General features: G+C 37.2%; 1 protein-coding gene across 4 annotated transcripts in view; it reads left to right on the top strand.

The window, feature by feature from the left end:
* The first annotated feature begins 2,379 nt into the window (after nucleotides 1-2,379).
* Nucleotides 2,380-14,634, top strand: part of PDLIM5 (PDZ and LIM domain 5) — a 220,487-nt gene continuing 208,232 nt past the window's right edge. The window contains exons 1-2 of one of the 4 annotated variants that reach the window (XM_077762326.1): nucleotides 2,380-2,917; nucleotides 4,689-4,825. In XM_077762326.1, coding sequence (XP_077618452.1) covers nucleotides 4,730-4,825 — 96 coding nt within the window. In that variant the 5' untranslated portion in view covers nucleotides 2,380-2,917; nucleotides 4,689-4,729. The remainder of the gene's footprint in view (nucleotides 2,918-4,688; nucleotides 4,826-14,634) is intronic. The other 3 variants (XM_077762324.1, XM_077762323.1, XM_077762325.1) reach the window with 3 other exon arrangements.

Genomic DNA, 14,634 nt, shown 5'->3' on the forward strand with positions numbered 1-14,634 from the left:
CTGTCACAAACTGGAATTTCTTGCAATCTCAATTTTCTTAACTGTAAGTGGGGTTGGCATTCGTTCTTGTAAAGTTACGGTAAGGATTGCCATAGTGCCTGGCACATGGTATGTATTTATAAACGGCACTATTATTATTTACTTATTATGTTTAAATTTTTTTTTGCTTTATTTATTTCAGAGGGGGGGGAGAGAGAGAGAGAGAGAGAGAGAAAGAGACAGCATGAACAGGGGAGGGTCAGAGAGAGAGGGAGACACAGAACCTGAAACAGGCTCCAGGCTCTGAGCTAGCTGTCAGCACAGAGCCCGACATGGGGCTTGAACGCACAAACTGTGAGATCATGACCTGAGCCGAAGTCAAATGTTTAACTGACTGAGCCACCCAGGCACCCCAATTATTTACTTATTTTTGAGGTGAGGTGTCACACATGATAGCATGTATTAAAGTACTCCATAAACCAGCTTTCACACTAGGAAACTTTTCCTCTCAACATAATCTTTTGGAGAATGTGATGAATGCTTTGAAGAAACAATGAAGTACAGTGAAATACCCAGTGAGTTACAGTGCTAATCACATAGGTAATTTTAAATATTTTAGTCTCCACCCAAAAAAGAAAACAGGTGAAATTTTAATAATATAGTTTATTCAATCAAATAGAAACATCTTATTATTACAACATGTAATCAATATAAAATTATTAATGAGGTATTTTACATTAAAATTTTCATACTAAGACTGAAATTCAGTATGCTTTTTTTACTTCTAGCGTTTCTCAATTTGGGTAATAAATTTTCTTTTCTTTTCTAAGTTTATCTGTTTTCAGTGAGAGAGAAAGAGAGAGAGGCAGAGAGGGAGGGAGAGAATCCTAAGCAAAGGCCAGAGCCAAATGGGGGTTCTGTCTTGCCAACCATGAGATCATGACCTGAGCTAAAATCAAGAGCTGGACGCTTAACCCACTGAGCCACCCAGGTGCCTCACTGCGTATTAAATTTTCAATGCTGAAGTGCAATGTAGTCCGACCCAAACAATAAAGTTGTGTTTAACACAAATGTTATCCTGCTTCAGTTTTTAAATGTCAATTAAAATGATATAATCACACAAAACCGTTCAGTGCTTTCGTCCCACTAGCCGTTTTTCTAATGTTCAATAGCCACACATGGTTGGTTAGTGTCTACGGTTTTGATTGCAAGAGTATTCGACCTTCTCCTCTAGAAGGCTGTTTGTACTTCTGGGGGATTCACGGACCCTATGAAGTTCATCCTTGTTTTACACGTTTCTTGGTTAAAAATGGTCCTTTTCATTTTTTACAACCCAATGCACAGTTTTAAACAGTCAACATGTTTCTTTTCATATGTTCACTGAACATTATTTACCTTTGCTTATGAATAAACTCCTTGGTCTAAATCCAGAAACTTCACAGAAACTGAAAAGTAGGGTATTGATTTGGACATAGAAAATTTTGAGGATATACAGTGGCTGGACCGCGTTTGGCCGTTGCTTTCTATCACTGTCTCTTCTGCTACGATCACGGAATTTAACTTCTACATATCAGGGTTACCAATTTTTACCTTCCTGACATGGAAACTTCAGGGTCTGCACTCTTGGGGCTCATAATGCTCTCTCAAAAAATCAGGCAGTAGCCGCTGAACTTGCATAGCTAGGGATTTATCCAAAGCTCCCTTCTATTTTTAGGCAGAACAACTGCTTGCCAACTCAAAGTTTCTGGAGAGAGACATACATCCATTACAAAACAGACGCGCGGAGCATACCTTTGCCAGGTAGTGCTCGAAATCCCCTGACTACTCCCACCGAAACTCGGGAGCTCAGCTGTCTCCCTGGCCCGGCTTCAGCTCGCCTCCGCAAGCCCGCACGCCCGGCTCNCCCCCACGCCCTGCGCGCACCTCTTTGGGGTGGAGGGAGCTGGACTGAGCGGGAAAGGCGTGTTATTTTTGGTTTGCGTTCTCGCTGAGAAGTGTTTATTTCCCCCCAGATATTTACAGTTGTGTAACCTGTTTGGGGAAACATCCGTGGACCAGAAATAAAGCTGGTTTAAAAAAAGCCTGTCACGATCGTCAGATGTATTAATATTTGTTGGGGCTTTCGTAAGACTGTGACTTCAGTGCATTTGACGATGAGTGGAAAAAGGAAGGGCGTTTGGACAGGGCAGAGCCAGGAGACAGTTCGTGGCCGCGTCGGGCAGGGCAGGTCTAGGGTGTGATAGCCAGATCCTATCCCGAGTCCGCCTTCCTGACCGTGAGGACGTGGGACCTGCCTACCGCGGAAACAGCCGGCTCGGGAGCCTTATTTGGCAAACAGGACTAGGCGTGAACCTCTGCTTGGAAAGCTGTCTCGTCTGCTTTCGTCCTGTGCCTGTGGCTTGAGTTCGAAAGCCCTACCCCCCATTATATCTCAGTTTGGGGGAAAAGAAAATCTCAAGATCCTGCTCTTGAATTTCAGACCTTTCTGGCCGCTCGGAATTCTCCTTTCCCCCTTCCCACTCACCGGAGAAGCCGGGATCCAAGTGTGAGAAATACGAAGCTTCCTTCCCAAGTACTAGGGCGAGGACATTGTTTAGACTTTTACTAAAAAGAAAATCCCGAAACTGTTCAGAAGTTCCAACATTTTCTTCGTCTTTGAAAGCAGAATAGAGTGCTCATAATTTGCTGCCGGCTTAGTATTTTAGGAGGAGTTTGGGCGCTAGTAACCAGACGCAGGAAACCTGGAAAAGGCCAATAATATATCCCATTGCTAAGGGATCGGAATGTTGTAACGCAAATGAAGCTAACAGAGGGAGAATACTAGGCATTAAATGACACTGGTTCTATGTATACTGTGGCCAGTGCTAGAAATTTTAACAAATCGAAGAAGTCAGGATGGAAACTCCCAAGTAAAGGGAAGTTGCATGCGCATAGTTAGGTATGTATTAAACTACATACATTTTCTTGTAGGGAACAATGGGGACAGAGGAAGTTGAGCCTAACTTTCACATTCTTCTCTTGATACAAGTTAAAGATTAAAAAAGGAGGGGGGCAGGCTGCCTATAAGGTATCAGTTGGCTTCTCATACTGCTGGTTTGTATCATATACTAGCGTCAAAACCGTCTTTCTCTATGAGTTCTATGAAAATCTTTTATTATAGTGGGAAAGCAATTCAATTATGTGTGGCTTTTTATTATCTTTCTACTATTCGTTGTTCACAGTTTGACTTCTGGCGTGACTATTGGATCTTTTTAGTGCCCTGTGCTTGTTACATCAGTACTGAATGTGTACTACCATGCTAGTGGAAAAGCTCATTTCATTTCTGGGTAGATGCAGTGCAGATTTTCAGTGGTTTTATTTATTTTATTTTATTTTTTTAAAGAACCAGGCTTCACTTGAAAGTTTTGCCTCATTTTCCCACTCTAAGAAGATGTAATCTGTTTGCTTTTAATATACCCAGTGGTTCAGATACCTACATCTGCCAATATTAATATTAATCAACATTTTGAATGGGTTAAAAAATGGAAAAATATTTTAAGACAAGTAATATAAGGTGGTGATTTAGTCACACAGCACAGATTTGCCAAGGAAGTGTGTCTTAAACAGCTTTAAAAAATTGGTTATACATTTTAAATTCTACATTTGTTATATTTTTAATATTTTGAAAGAGGGAATGTTTCCTAGATTGAATTTTAGAAAATATCCATTCCTCCCAGTTTCTCCCACCCACACATAACCATCATAACAAGCAATACCAAACTATTGGTCACAGTTTGGCCAAAAAGTGAGGTCACACTTTTTTTTTTAATCCTAGTAAAGTACAACCATTAAAGTCTTTATAAGCACACTTACAGCAAAACAAAGAAGACAGCTCTGAAGTGCTGCTTGTTTTCTACAGCTCTGCTTCCCTTTCATGCATTAAGATTAACTTCATATTCCCCCACTCCCTGCATTTAGTCAGTCTTATTCACTGTGTGCGTAATGCTCACTCTCTAATTTGCCTGATACGGTGCGTATAACACAAAAAAGCTGTTTCTCACTGAAGTATTGGGCGAGAGTGTTACCTATGAACGCCGGTCTAAAAGAAAAGTAAATATTACTCTCCGTGTGGAAAACACCATGTCCCTAGAAGAAGAAATGCAAGTTGCTGTTTATGATTGGAGAATAGTTTTGTGCATTAAGAAACAACTTGTTTTAAGGAATTTTGTATGTAGAAGGCATGAATGAGAGTCTGCAGATTTCCACTCCTTTTCATATATGAAAGTAGCTTAGAATTTACGGACTCTTGCCAACTGCAGGCAAAAGAATGTATGAGGTAGAGGGAAGGGGAAAATCATTTTGAATTAAACCTGAAATAAATTCTTGTTCTTTCTCCTGTATATAATGAAGTGTTGTAAAGTACTTTCAGTTAAAGTCTGTATGCAAGAAGCCACAAATTGTACTGTAGCAATTTGTAAAACTGATCAAGGCTGAAGTATATCCTGATACGGAATTTTTAGACTATGGAAATTGGCATCAGTTTGGAAATTGTATGTTAGCTCATAGATTCCTTTTCTTAGAACTTAATATAGACTTAGCCTCTACATCTTCTCATCCCCTCCAAGACACAATACTGAACATAATTTTGTTGAGTTTATATTAAATACACTTAAGTATGGAATAGGGTTCCAAATAATCATTTTTGTTAACCATTTACTTTTCTTTCACAGTTTCTTTCATTTTTGGGATTGAACTTTGAGCCATTAGAGCCATGAGCAACTACAGTGTATCCTTGGTTGGCCCAGCTCCTTGGGGTTTCCGGCTGCAAGGTGGCAAGGATTTCAACATGCCTCTGACAATCTCTAATGTAAGCAAACTTCACAGATTTTTTTTTTTACAGATGTTCATTGAATGCTTAGTCCTGGAAACCTCAGGGCTGAGTTGTTGAATTCTCTGGATAACCTGTACTCATCACAATTGCTTATGGGATTTGGTCTTAGCAAACTTAGTTATGTATAATCAAGGATGCAGCGGGGAGGGAATTTAGCAAGGATAATGGATTTCACTTAAGCTTATTTTCAGTTTCCTCCGCCTATTAATAAGGATAATGGAAAGCATTTAACTAGGGGGCAAACATCAAATTTTTGAACTGTCACTAATTTGGGGAATTCTCTGGACCTTCGTTTCCTCATCTGTAATATTAGAAGGTTGCACTATGGGCTTTTCATGGTCTTTTTCAGCTCCAAAAGCTAATTAAAAACTGTTGATCAGTGCCGAATAAAATGACTGTTTCTGGTGTTATTTCCTCAGCTCACTTTCTGGTGAAGATGATAGCCATCAGTAAAATTGCCAAAAGCTACTTACCTTTGAAGAGGAATTGAAGGGCTTGGATCTTGAGATTTGGTTCTTTACTTCACTATGGATTTAGTTTGAATATATTCTGTGTATCCAGTTTGAGGATATATTTTTATGATGATGACGATGATGCTTTTTGAGGCTTGACTGTGTTGAGCATTGTTTCACTTTTATCACCAGTGGGTAATTATTGGTATTAATTACTTTTACTTGTATAACATTCCAGAGGGCTTTTTTTCCCCATAGTCAAATAAATATAAATATCCACTCCCTTTTTAGTAAGATGGTACTATAGTGCACATGCTTGTGTTCTCAGTAATTTACCATAGAGAACTTTCCCTAGAGTTTTTTTCTTTTTTAAAATAACTATATAGAAATCTCTTGTAGAGAAGTAGCATTTATATGACCAGTCCCTTTTTGAAAGGCATTTATATGATTTCTAGTACTGCTATTACATACAGTGTGGTAATGGGTACCATATATACATAATTTTTAAATGTATGCGTATACACACACAGTTGACCCTTGAACAACACAGATTTGAACTGTGCAGGTCCACTTACATGGGAATTAAAAAAAATAAATATATATCCCATCCTGTAAATATATTTTCTCTTATGATTTTCTCCATATTTTCTTTTTCCTAGCTTACTGTAATATAAGAATACAGTATATATAACATACAAAATATGTGTAAATTGACTGTGGTATTAGCAAGGCTTTCAGTGAAAAGTAGGATATTTGGATAGTTAAGTTTTGGGGGAGTCAGAAGTGTTATGTGGATTTTCGACTGCATGGGGGAATCAGTGCCCCAGTCCCAAATTCAAGGGTCAGCTGTATGTGTGTGTATGCACACATATACACACACATATATAATTTTGATGTGCCAGTTTACAGTTTTGTGCAATGGATGAAAATACTTATCTCCCCCTCCCCCCACAGCAGCCTTGCCAGCAAACTTTCGGATTTTTGCCAGGTGCTTTTACATGCATCATCTCATTTAATTCTCATGTAAACCTGCAGAATAGTGCTATTAGTCTCATTGTACAAAACTGTGCTATGAGCTTATGTGGCTGGTGTGGAAGAGCTGGCTTTCAAGTAGTTATGCTATGTTGCTTCCCTAATAATAAACTTTATCTATAGATTGTCTCTTCTTTTTAAAAAAAATTTTTAAAATGTTTATTTTTGAGAGAGAGAGAGACAGAGTGCAAGTGGGGAAGGGGCAGAGAGAGAGAGGGAGACCCAGAATCTGAAACTGGCTCCAGGCTCTGAGCTGTCAGCACAGAGCCTGATGCAGGGCTGGAACTCATGAACTGTGAGATCATGACCTGAGCCAAAGTCGGATGTTTAATCAACTGAGCCACCCAAATGCCCCTTCTTTTATAAATTTTTTTTTATTTGCTTAGAGAGAGAGCTGAGGAGAGGCAAAGAGAGAGGGAGAGAAAGAATACTAAGCAGTCTCCACGCTGCCAGTGTGGAGCCCGACACAGGGTTGGAACTCACAAACTTCGAGATCATGACCTGAGCTGAAATCTAGAGTCAGGCAGTTAACTGACTGAGCCACCCTGGCGCCCCTGTGGATGGTTTCTTTAATCAGATTGTTTCTGTAATATTTAGGAGGTTATTGTTTTAATTATAGATGCATATGTATATATATATATATATATATATACACACACTGCTTCCAACAATGTATATATGTACAACTTGATTTTGAAAGATTAAAAATAAATTTGTCACACTTAAAAACCTCTCTAGAATAAATAGTTTACTAATAGAGTTTTCCTTGTTTCTTGGCTGTGGATTTTTTTAAACAGTTTATTTTATTGTTTTTAAATAGTTAGCTTTACCACCAGTTTCTGTCTTGATTCCAGTTAACCAGATTTTATAAGGAAATACATATATGTAACCCAGTCTCTAAGTTTTAAGACTCTATGGTTGGATGAAATTTTAAATGGAAAACGTCCATGTGATAATGTGTCTTATTTATTCCTGTTTGAGCAAGGCAGGTTTTTTTTCCCTCTTAACTGAAGATCTCTTTTGAGGACAGGAATGATATTTGAATATTGTCTTGTTTTTATGTTCCGTTAACATTATTTATATTAAGTTTGAACATCCTGCTTTATAGATAATGGACTAAAGAGAGTTATTGTTTCGTTTCAAATGCATCTGTTTTTGTTGGAGAAAATGTCCAGAACAAATTGACACCTAATGAAACAAACTAAATCATCACTTCGGTGTTTGGTAATAGAAATGCAAATGGAATGTGTAAGTTTTGTGGTGCCATGCCGGTAAAAGAATTTTCTGTGCTTCAGTTCCCTGGCAGACATTGAGGCCTAGCTCCATGTTGTGATGGTGATACAACAGAACACTGTGTACATACGTGTGTGCCCTCCCCTGGCACAGAAGAAATGCTTTCCTTGTGTAGACAGAGTGCTAATTAAAGGATTTTGAACATACTGATTAAAAGAGACTACGGTAACAAAGCTGCTGAGTTATTTCTGTTCTCTTACAAAAGTCTCTGCCATCTCCTGTGACCTTTTTGGGCCTTGTGCAGTGGGGCATGCAATTCATTCTGGACTGGAGAGGATGGGAAGGGGAGGGGGGGAGGGAAGGGAATTTTGGCTCAACTGTGCTGTTAGGCTGTTGGCTTTCATTGTAGTTATTTTTAACCCCTTGTGAGGTTCAGCTTAAACATGCTTTGGAGTGTTGCCTAATAGAGATGTGTGCCTAGTAACTAATTTATATTGTAGTAAGATTAGTAATGTTATACCTCATCTTCCTTAGTTCCCTGGTTGTATTTATTCTGCTTTAATAATTATGTACAATTATTGGGATGTATTTCTGTGGTCACTGGGTTTTTTAATTAATAACATCAAGTAATTGAAACTTGACAGCATGCCTTGAGACATATAATTTAGTGATTCCCTTATTTTAATAGTATATATGAAATTCCTAGCAAGGTCTGGCACATAGTGTTCTTTTAGTTATTTTTTACAATAATGTTATTATAAAATTAAAAAGAAAAATTATTTAGAGACTTGAAATATCAAATTCCCCAAAATTGTGGGTAATGTAGGAGTTATGTGTATATTGTTTACTTAGAGTTTATTGGAAATGAACAAGAAAAAACCCCACGAGTTTGTGCTTAGTTCGGAATCTGCATGTTTATGTTTAGAGTTCAGAAGTATACAGTTTTCCTCTGTTTAGGTATTGGCTATGTTGAACTCCACAGGGCTGTTTGTTTCCTTATAACATTGGGGCTCTGTAACAGCAGATGTATTTGTGATAAATAGGCCATTGGCTGGAACTTGAACATTCTGTTTTGAGATTTTGTTACTAGCGTATGAATGTGCTGAATCTGACTCTGTGTATTAAAGCATGTACATTATATAATTTTAACATTTCATACAAATTTGCCCGTTACCTGTATTGTATGATTTTTGCATTCTTTTTTAGTAGGTGGGTTTCTAAGACAACATTGGTAATTCCTGCAAACTTATTAAAAGATCTTCAGATTGCTGTAACTGTATAATCACATGTCATTGTCTTCAGTTTCCTATTTTTAAAATGGAGTGCTGGCTACAGGAGTTTGTAGGCTGCCTTTTTATGACCCTATATTTATGGAATTGCCTTGAAGCCATGGAATGTGGGTTTCATTGTAGCGGTGTGGGTTATTGGTCTTAGCCAGTATATTTTATAAGAAGAAATAGGAGACTTCTTGCACAATTTAAGGCTGTATTTTGGCAAGTTGATGTTCCTCATGATGGAATTCCAGGAGGGATGATATATTATTATTAAGTATGGCATCCTAAAGTTACAATACTCTGCTGTATGTTGTTTTCTGATTTATGATGTTAGAGTTTGTTCCTTACATAGTCAGTATTTGGGTTTCCTGAAGATGATCTTGCAATTCTCCATAAACACATCTACATTGTTTCTTTAGCAGGTAAGAATGAGGTCAGATAATTTAATACAAGTAATAATAATGATTTTGATTCTCAAGAGTTAGGGGAAGATTAATTGTTACCAGCTCAGATAAGATTTTAGCTGGATTTGAAAAGCAGAGGAAATTTACTATTTTCTGGAGTATGGAGGTCTGGTTGGGAGTATAAGACAGAACAGAAAAAAGAGCTGTGAAATATTTTGCTAAGAATTCATCCATTCAGCAGTTATCGGAATAGTTCCTGGAAGCCTCTTAAGAAGATAAAAAATACTGGGAAATGGTTGGGGAGAAAAGAAATAAGTACAGTACTAGACATGGTCATTACACCTGTCACAAAACAATAATTGATACAGTTACAAAGATACAGCTAAGTGTTTCTCAGTTTCAGTAGGCCTAAATCTTTTATATTTGTGGGGTCAGCTTCCTACAGGAGAAATTAATTGAAATGATCCTTGAAGGAGGAAATTTGAACACCTCAAAGTCAACATTTCTCTGTGTTGGTTTTCAGTGCAAAGTGAAGATGAAGACTTTTCTTGCCGTGGCTTGACCCTGAGCAAAGCTGTGAATATAGTTTAGTGCTTCTCCAGACAGGCCAGCTGCAGAGTTTCCCTCCTAGAGGAGGACAGAGAGAGACTTTCAGTCATCTTAGGCTGAAATGGGAGAACCATCCTACCTTGAATAAATGGGCCCATTGTTAATTTTAAGCTGTTGAGTATTTTCTTTTACATTCCCTTCCAGCTACGCTGTCGTTATGCCAAGTTGGAAAGTTAATGATTTAGTTTGTATAACTACATAATGTATATTTCACATGTATGTTCACCTTCTGCTTTAAAAATATTAATTACCTTTCGTGTGGGGCACAGAGACCGATTTTTTTTCCGTGCTGTGATTTTTCTGTCATTGTGGTCACAAGGGCAAAGAATCTCCAGATAATTCTGAAGATGTTTTGGTTTGTTTTTTGAAAAGAAATGAAAAATCTTATCACTATGTTTTGTTGTAAATACGTAGTTTTAGAAAAGTGGGGCTTAATTTTTTTAGTTTTAATGAACGTTGGGCATTTTGGAAGGTTCTTTGTTAAAGGAAGAGGGCTTTTACTGGTCCATAGGCTATCTGTGTCTGATGGGAGGAAACAATATCGTAGAGATTGGGCGAAGAATAACACTTTAAACCTAAGTAAAGGAGATTTTTAGATAACTTGCTCACCTACTCATCGATTAGGTATAATATCTACTTAAACTGAGAATATTGAAGACTATGGACTTATTTTCAGTTATTTTTGAGAACTTTGAAGGCAAAGAACTTTTCTTTATGATAGTTGTTGGTCAGGTTGCAAATGTGAATGCATAGTTAACTGATTGTCTTCATCCAAAATTCCCTTTCTGTAGTAGTTCCTACCCAGATTCTCATATACCATGAGACTTGCGGCCCCCAGTTACAACTCCACGGAGGAAAAAAATCTAATATCAGTTACATAATCTAGAAGCAGACATCGCTCTGGGCAAAAAAGGGGTTGTTTCTTTGGTGTCTGACAAGGGATAATTATGTTCGTTTTTAGTAGGTGAGACTCTAGGCTTTATTTAAATTTTTGAGATATAGAAGTATTGACTGTATAATACAATATAATACAAACATGACAGAACAAGACCCTAGCATGTGATATATTAATATTTGTATGCATTTGTAAATAAATGACATAAGGAAATGAGAAGAGGAAAAAAAATTAGTTTAAGCAATGAGTAGTGACCTTGATGACCCTTAACTTAGGCATTCTAGGTGCAGAGGCACTCAGTAGCCCTGTTGGGAATGCAGGTTTGGTTTTTAAATTACAAAAGTGGGAACATAACTTTTCTAGCACAGGTATCCTGTTTTAATTAAGATTTTTTTTTGGTAATAAACTATGAATATACAGAGAGGACAGTATTGAATGAGTGTTTAAAGTTAGGTTTGGAGGGCTCCTGGGTGGCTCAGTCAGTTAAACGTCTGAATTCAGCTCGGGTCATGATCTCACAGTTCTTTGACTTCGAGCCCGGCATTGATTTCTCTGCTGTCAGGTGGGAGCCAGCTTCGGATCTTCTGTTTCTGTCTCCGTCTCTCTTCGCCCCTCCCCAGCGCTCTCTCTCCCTTTCTCAAAAATGAATAAACATTAAAAAAAAGTTAGATTTGGAAGAATTTTTTATAATATTGTGAAACCATATGTTCACTGTGCTATCTTTCCCCATCTCATTTTCTTTTCTTGTTTTACATGAGTGGCGTTTTCTGCCCTTGTGTAAGCATTTCTTTTACAGCTGTTGATGTTGCCCATTTTGTGTGAGGATTACTGGAACAAAGTCCATCAACTTCTTTGGCATTTAGTACTCCCAGCAGGACTAGATAGTTACAGTCCGTGTCCATGGTAGTTCTACATGATGAAGAGGAAAATGGACTGGGAAGGTTAACGGGAAGAAATGGAAAAGAGCCACATTAGATGGAGAAAAGAGACAATTTAAAAAAAGGCCACAGTGGAGCGTGCATTTACTGGGTCACATTTGGTACTCAGGCAGTCGTCTTAACCCTTTACCCTTTCCTTCCTTTGAAATTTGGTTAGTTTATGCTTCTTTTTAGGTAATACATTCATATGGTTTGAAATTCCAAAGATACAGTAGCATATAAAGGAGAGTCTCCTGTTTTCCTGGCATTCATTTCCTCTTCTGGAAAGCAACCAGTGTTAGCAGTTTCTTGTGTATACTTTCAGAAATGATCTGTATAGGTACACGTATATACATATATATCCTTTCCACCCTCGTTTTCAGTACAAATAGTATCCTTAAAAACTGTATATTTTTTGGCCTTTTGTTTTTTTCACTTAACCCCAAATTAATAAATATATCTTCATTCTCTTTATATAGTTGTATTGTTTGGATTTGTCATGATTTATTAAACTGGCTCCTATTGATAGGTTGTTTCTGGTGTTTTACTGACACTGCAGTGTAATTTTTGCATTTATGTACGTTGCATATATATGAAATCTCTATCAGATAAATTCCTAGAAATGGAATTGCTGAGTCAAAGGGCTATATACATTAATGATTTTGATTGATAGTGCCAAATAGCTCTATAGAGGCACTCCTACCCACAATATGAGAATGCTGATTTCCTCATACCTTTGCTAGCACATGTTTCAACAGACTTTCATCTTTTCTAATCAGATGGGCCTATTTCCACTTTTCTCTTTTTTATAGGATTAATCACAAGTATTCTACTGAGGAGTTTCTGTTTTTAAGAGGTTCGTTGTTTCCCATTTGCTTGAACATATGAAATAAAAATGTGCTACTCTTCTGTAAATGATATCATTAATTTCTAGGGATGGTCGTCTTTGAATTTTGTCTGGCAGAGTTTTGATTAACAGTTACTTTTATTAATTATTTCCTATTTTTTAAAACTCTTATTTCCTATTTCCAAACGGATTTCCTCTCAATGTTAACATATTACTTCCAATTACATGGTGAAAGATTTTGTTTGTTTTTTTGGCATATTGCCCTGTCATAGACTTTCTGGAAAGTTTAAGCAAATCACATTTAATAGATTCAGGGTTGTTACTTCTAGAGTTTCTCCTGGAGCCCAATACATTGTGAAATTTCAAATCCCATTCTTTTCTAGCTCCCTTTAAATGATATAACAAGGAGACATGCCATTATGAGCTGTTCAGTATGGCCTCCGACATTGTAAAACTCACCCCTAGCAGACTCACTGTGTTTTCATTATCAACCTTTATTAGCCAGTAGAGCTTAACTGAAGTGTTAAGTGTTCCACACCATAGTGACTCAGATATTGTGAAGGCATACTAACAATAGATTTCTTCATTTTACCTTGGTTTGAACAGCAGACTGTGTGTGTTGGTAACCTTGGTGACAAAAAGAGTAAGGATGCCAGGGATGTTTGTATTTTATGTGGTTAAAAGGGGGATGTGGAATTTCCCTTTAGTGTGTTGCTATACATTTTTAAATACGATGAGAAGAGGGGCACCTGGCTGGCTCAGTGGAGCATGCAACTCTTGATTTCAGGGTTGTGGGTTCAAGCCCCATGTTGGGCATAGAGATTATTCAAAAATAGAATTTTTAAAAAATATATGATGAGAAGAGTTTGGAACAAGGTAAGAATTTGTACCATTTGTTATTTGAATTCTATGACTTGTTAAACATTTTTTTCCAGGATCCAAAAATTGATTTCACAATGGGCATTGTTCTTCATGATAATTGTCTTGGGTCAGTTTTGATTCACTAAAATTTAATTTTAATGACATTAACAATTGAATGCCATTTACCCTTAGTTCTGTCAGGGACTTAGTGTTGTGATTTGGTTCTGTTGAGGATCCACTTATTAGTTCAGGATTCACAAATGATTTCTGAGATTTTAACTTTTATAGGTGGCAAAATTAATAATTTTAGTAAGGTTGTATAATGCTGGCCAGAGGAGGTTGTGGATATGTTCTGAAAGTATTTTTCTTCTTGGGAAAAGGTAGTGGAAGACAAATGTCCTTTAGAAAACAAATGCTTTCTCCCTTAACAAGGGACCCTGAGAGATGTTCTGGAGAAAGAAGTTTATACAAAGGTAAAAGCATTATTTTGCGTGTCATTTTCATGATTTTGAATATTCTCTTGAAGTATCTCTATGCTACTGACTTCCAAATATTCTACAAATAGTTCTTCTGGTCTTTTTATAGTAGGCATTTATGTTTATATGTAACTCTATCCATCCTGGAAGATTCTGGTTACTGATACCCAATTTTCAGAGTGATACTTCAGTATTTTAGTAGACACAGGTGTTTCCAGACTTCATCAGTGGCTTATCCCCTTGCAGTTCAGTTCTTCATATTCAGGCTGGCAAGTTGCCCAACCAGGAATTTTAAAACCCTGCATTTAATGCATTATTGCTCTAGTGAAGAACTGTTAAGGGCTTCGTGTTATCTGTTGAATTATTGCTTTATTCCTCTGCCTGGCATCCAGGCTGCTTATAAATGGGCCCTCTTAATACAGATGAGCTTATGGTCCAAAATGCCCATTATGAACCCTTAAGTCTTTAACTTTTTGGTCTCTTAATTTTTTGTGCTTACTACCTTTGTTTTCTTCTTACCTCTAAAATTCTATCCATCTTTCAAGGCACATTTGTATACCAGGTGCTCTTCCAAATTTTTGACTATACCAACTTGCTTGGGTCTCCTTTCTTTCCTATATTAAATAGTAATAATAATAAAAATGGTAATGTAAATATACTGACATTTATAGAGTCCTTGTCAAGGCCTTGCTGTAAGTATTTTGCTCATGTTTCAGTATTTAATCCCTGTAATGACCCTCTGAGGACGTATGATTTTAAATCTCTGATTTATAGGTGAAGAAACC

This window comes from Crocuta crocuta, unplaced genomic scaffold (genome assembly GCF_008692635.1).
Source record: "Crocuta crocuta isolate KB4526 unplaced genomic scaffold, BGI_CrCroc_1.0 scaffold83, whole genome shotgun sequence".
NCBI classification, from domain to species: Eukaryota; Metazoa; Chordata; class Mammalia; order Carnivora; family Hyaenidae; genus Crocuta; species Crocuta crocuta.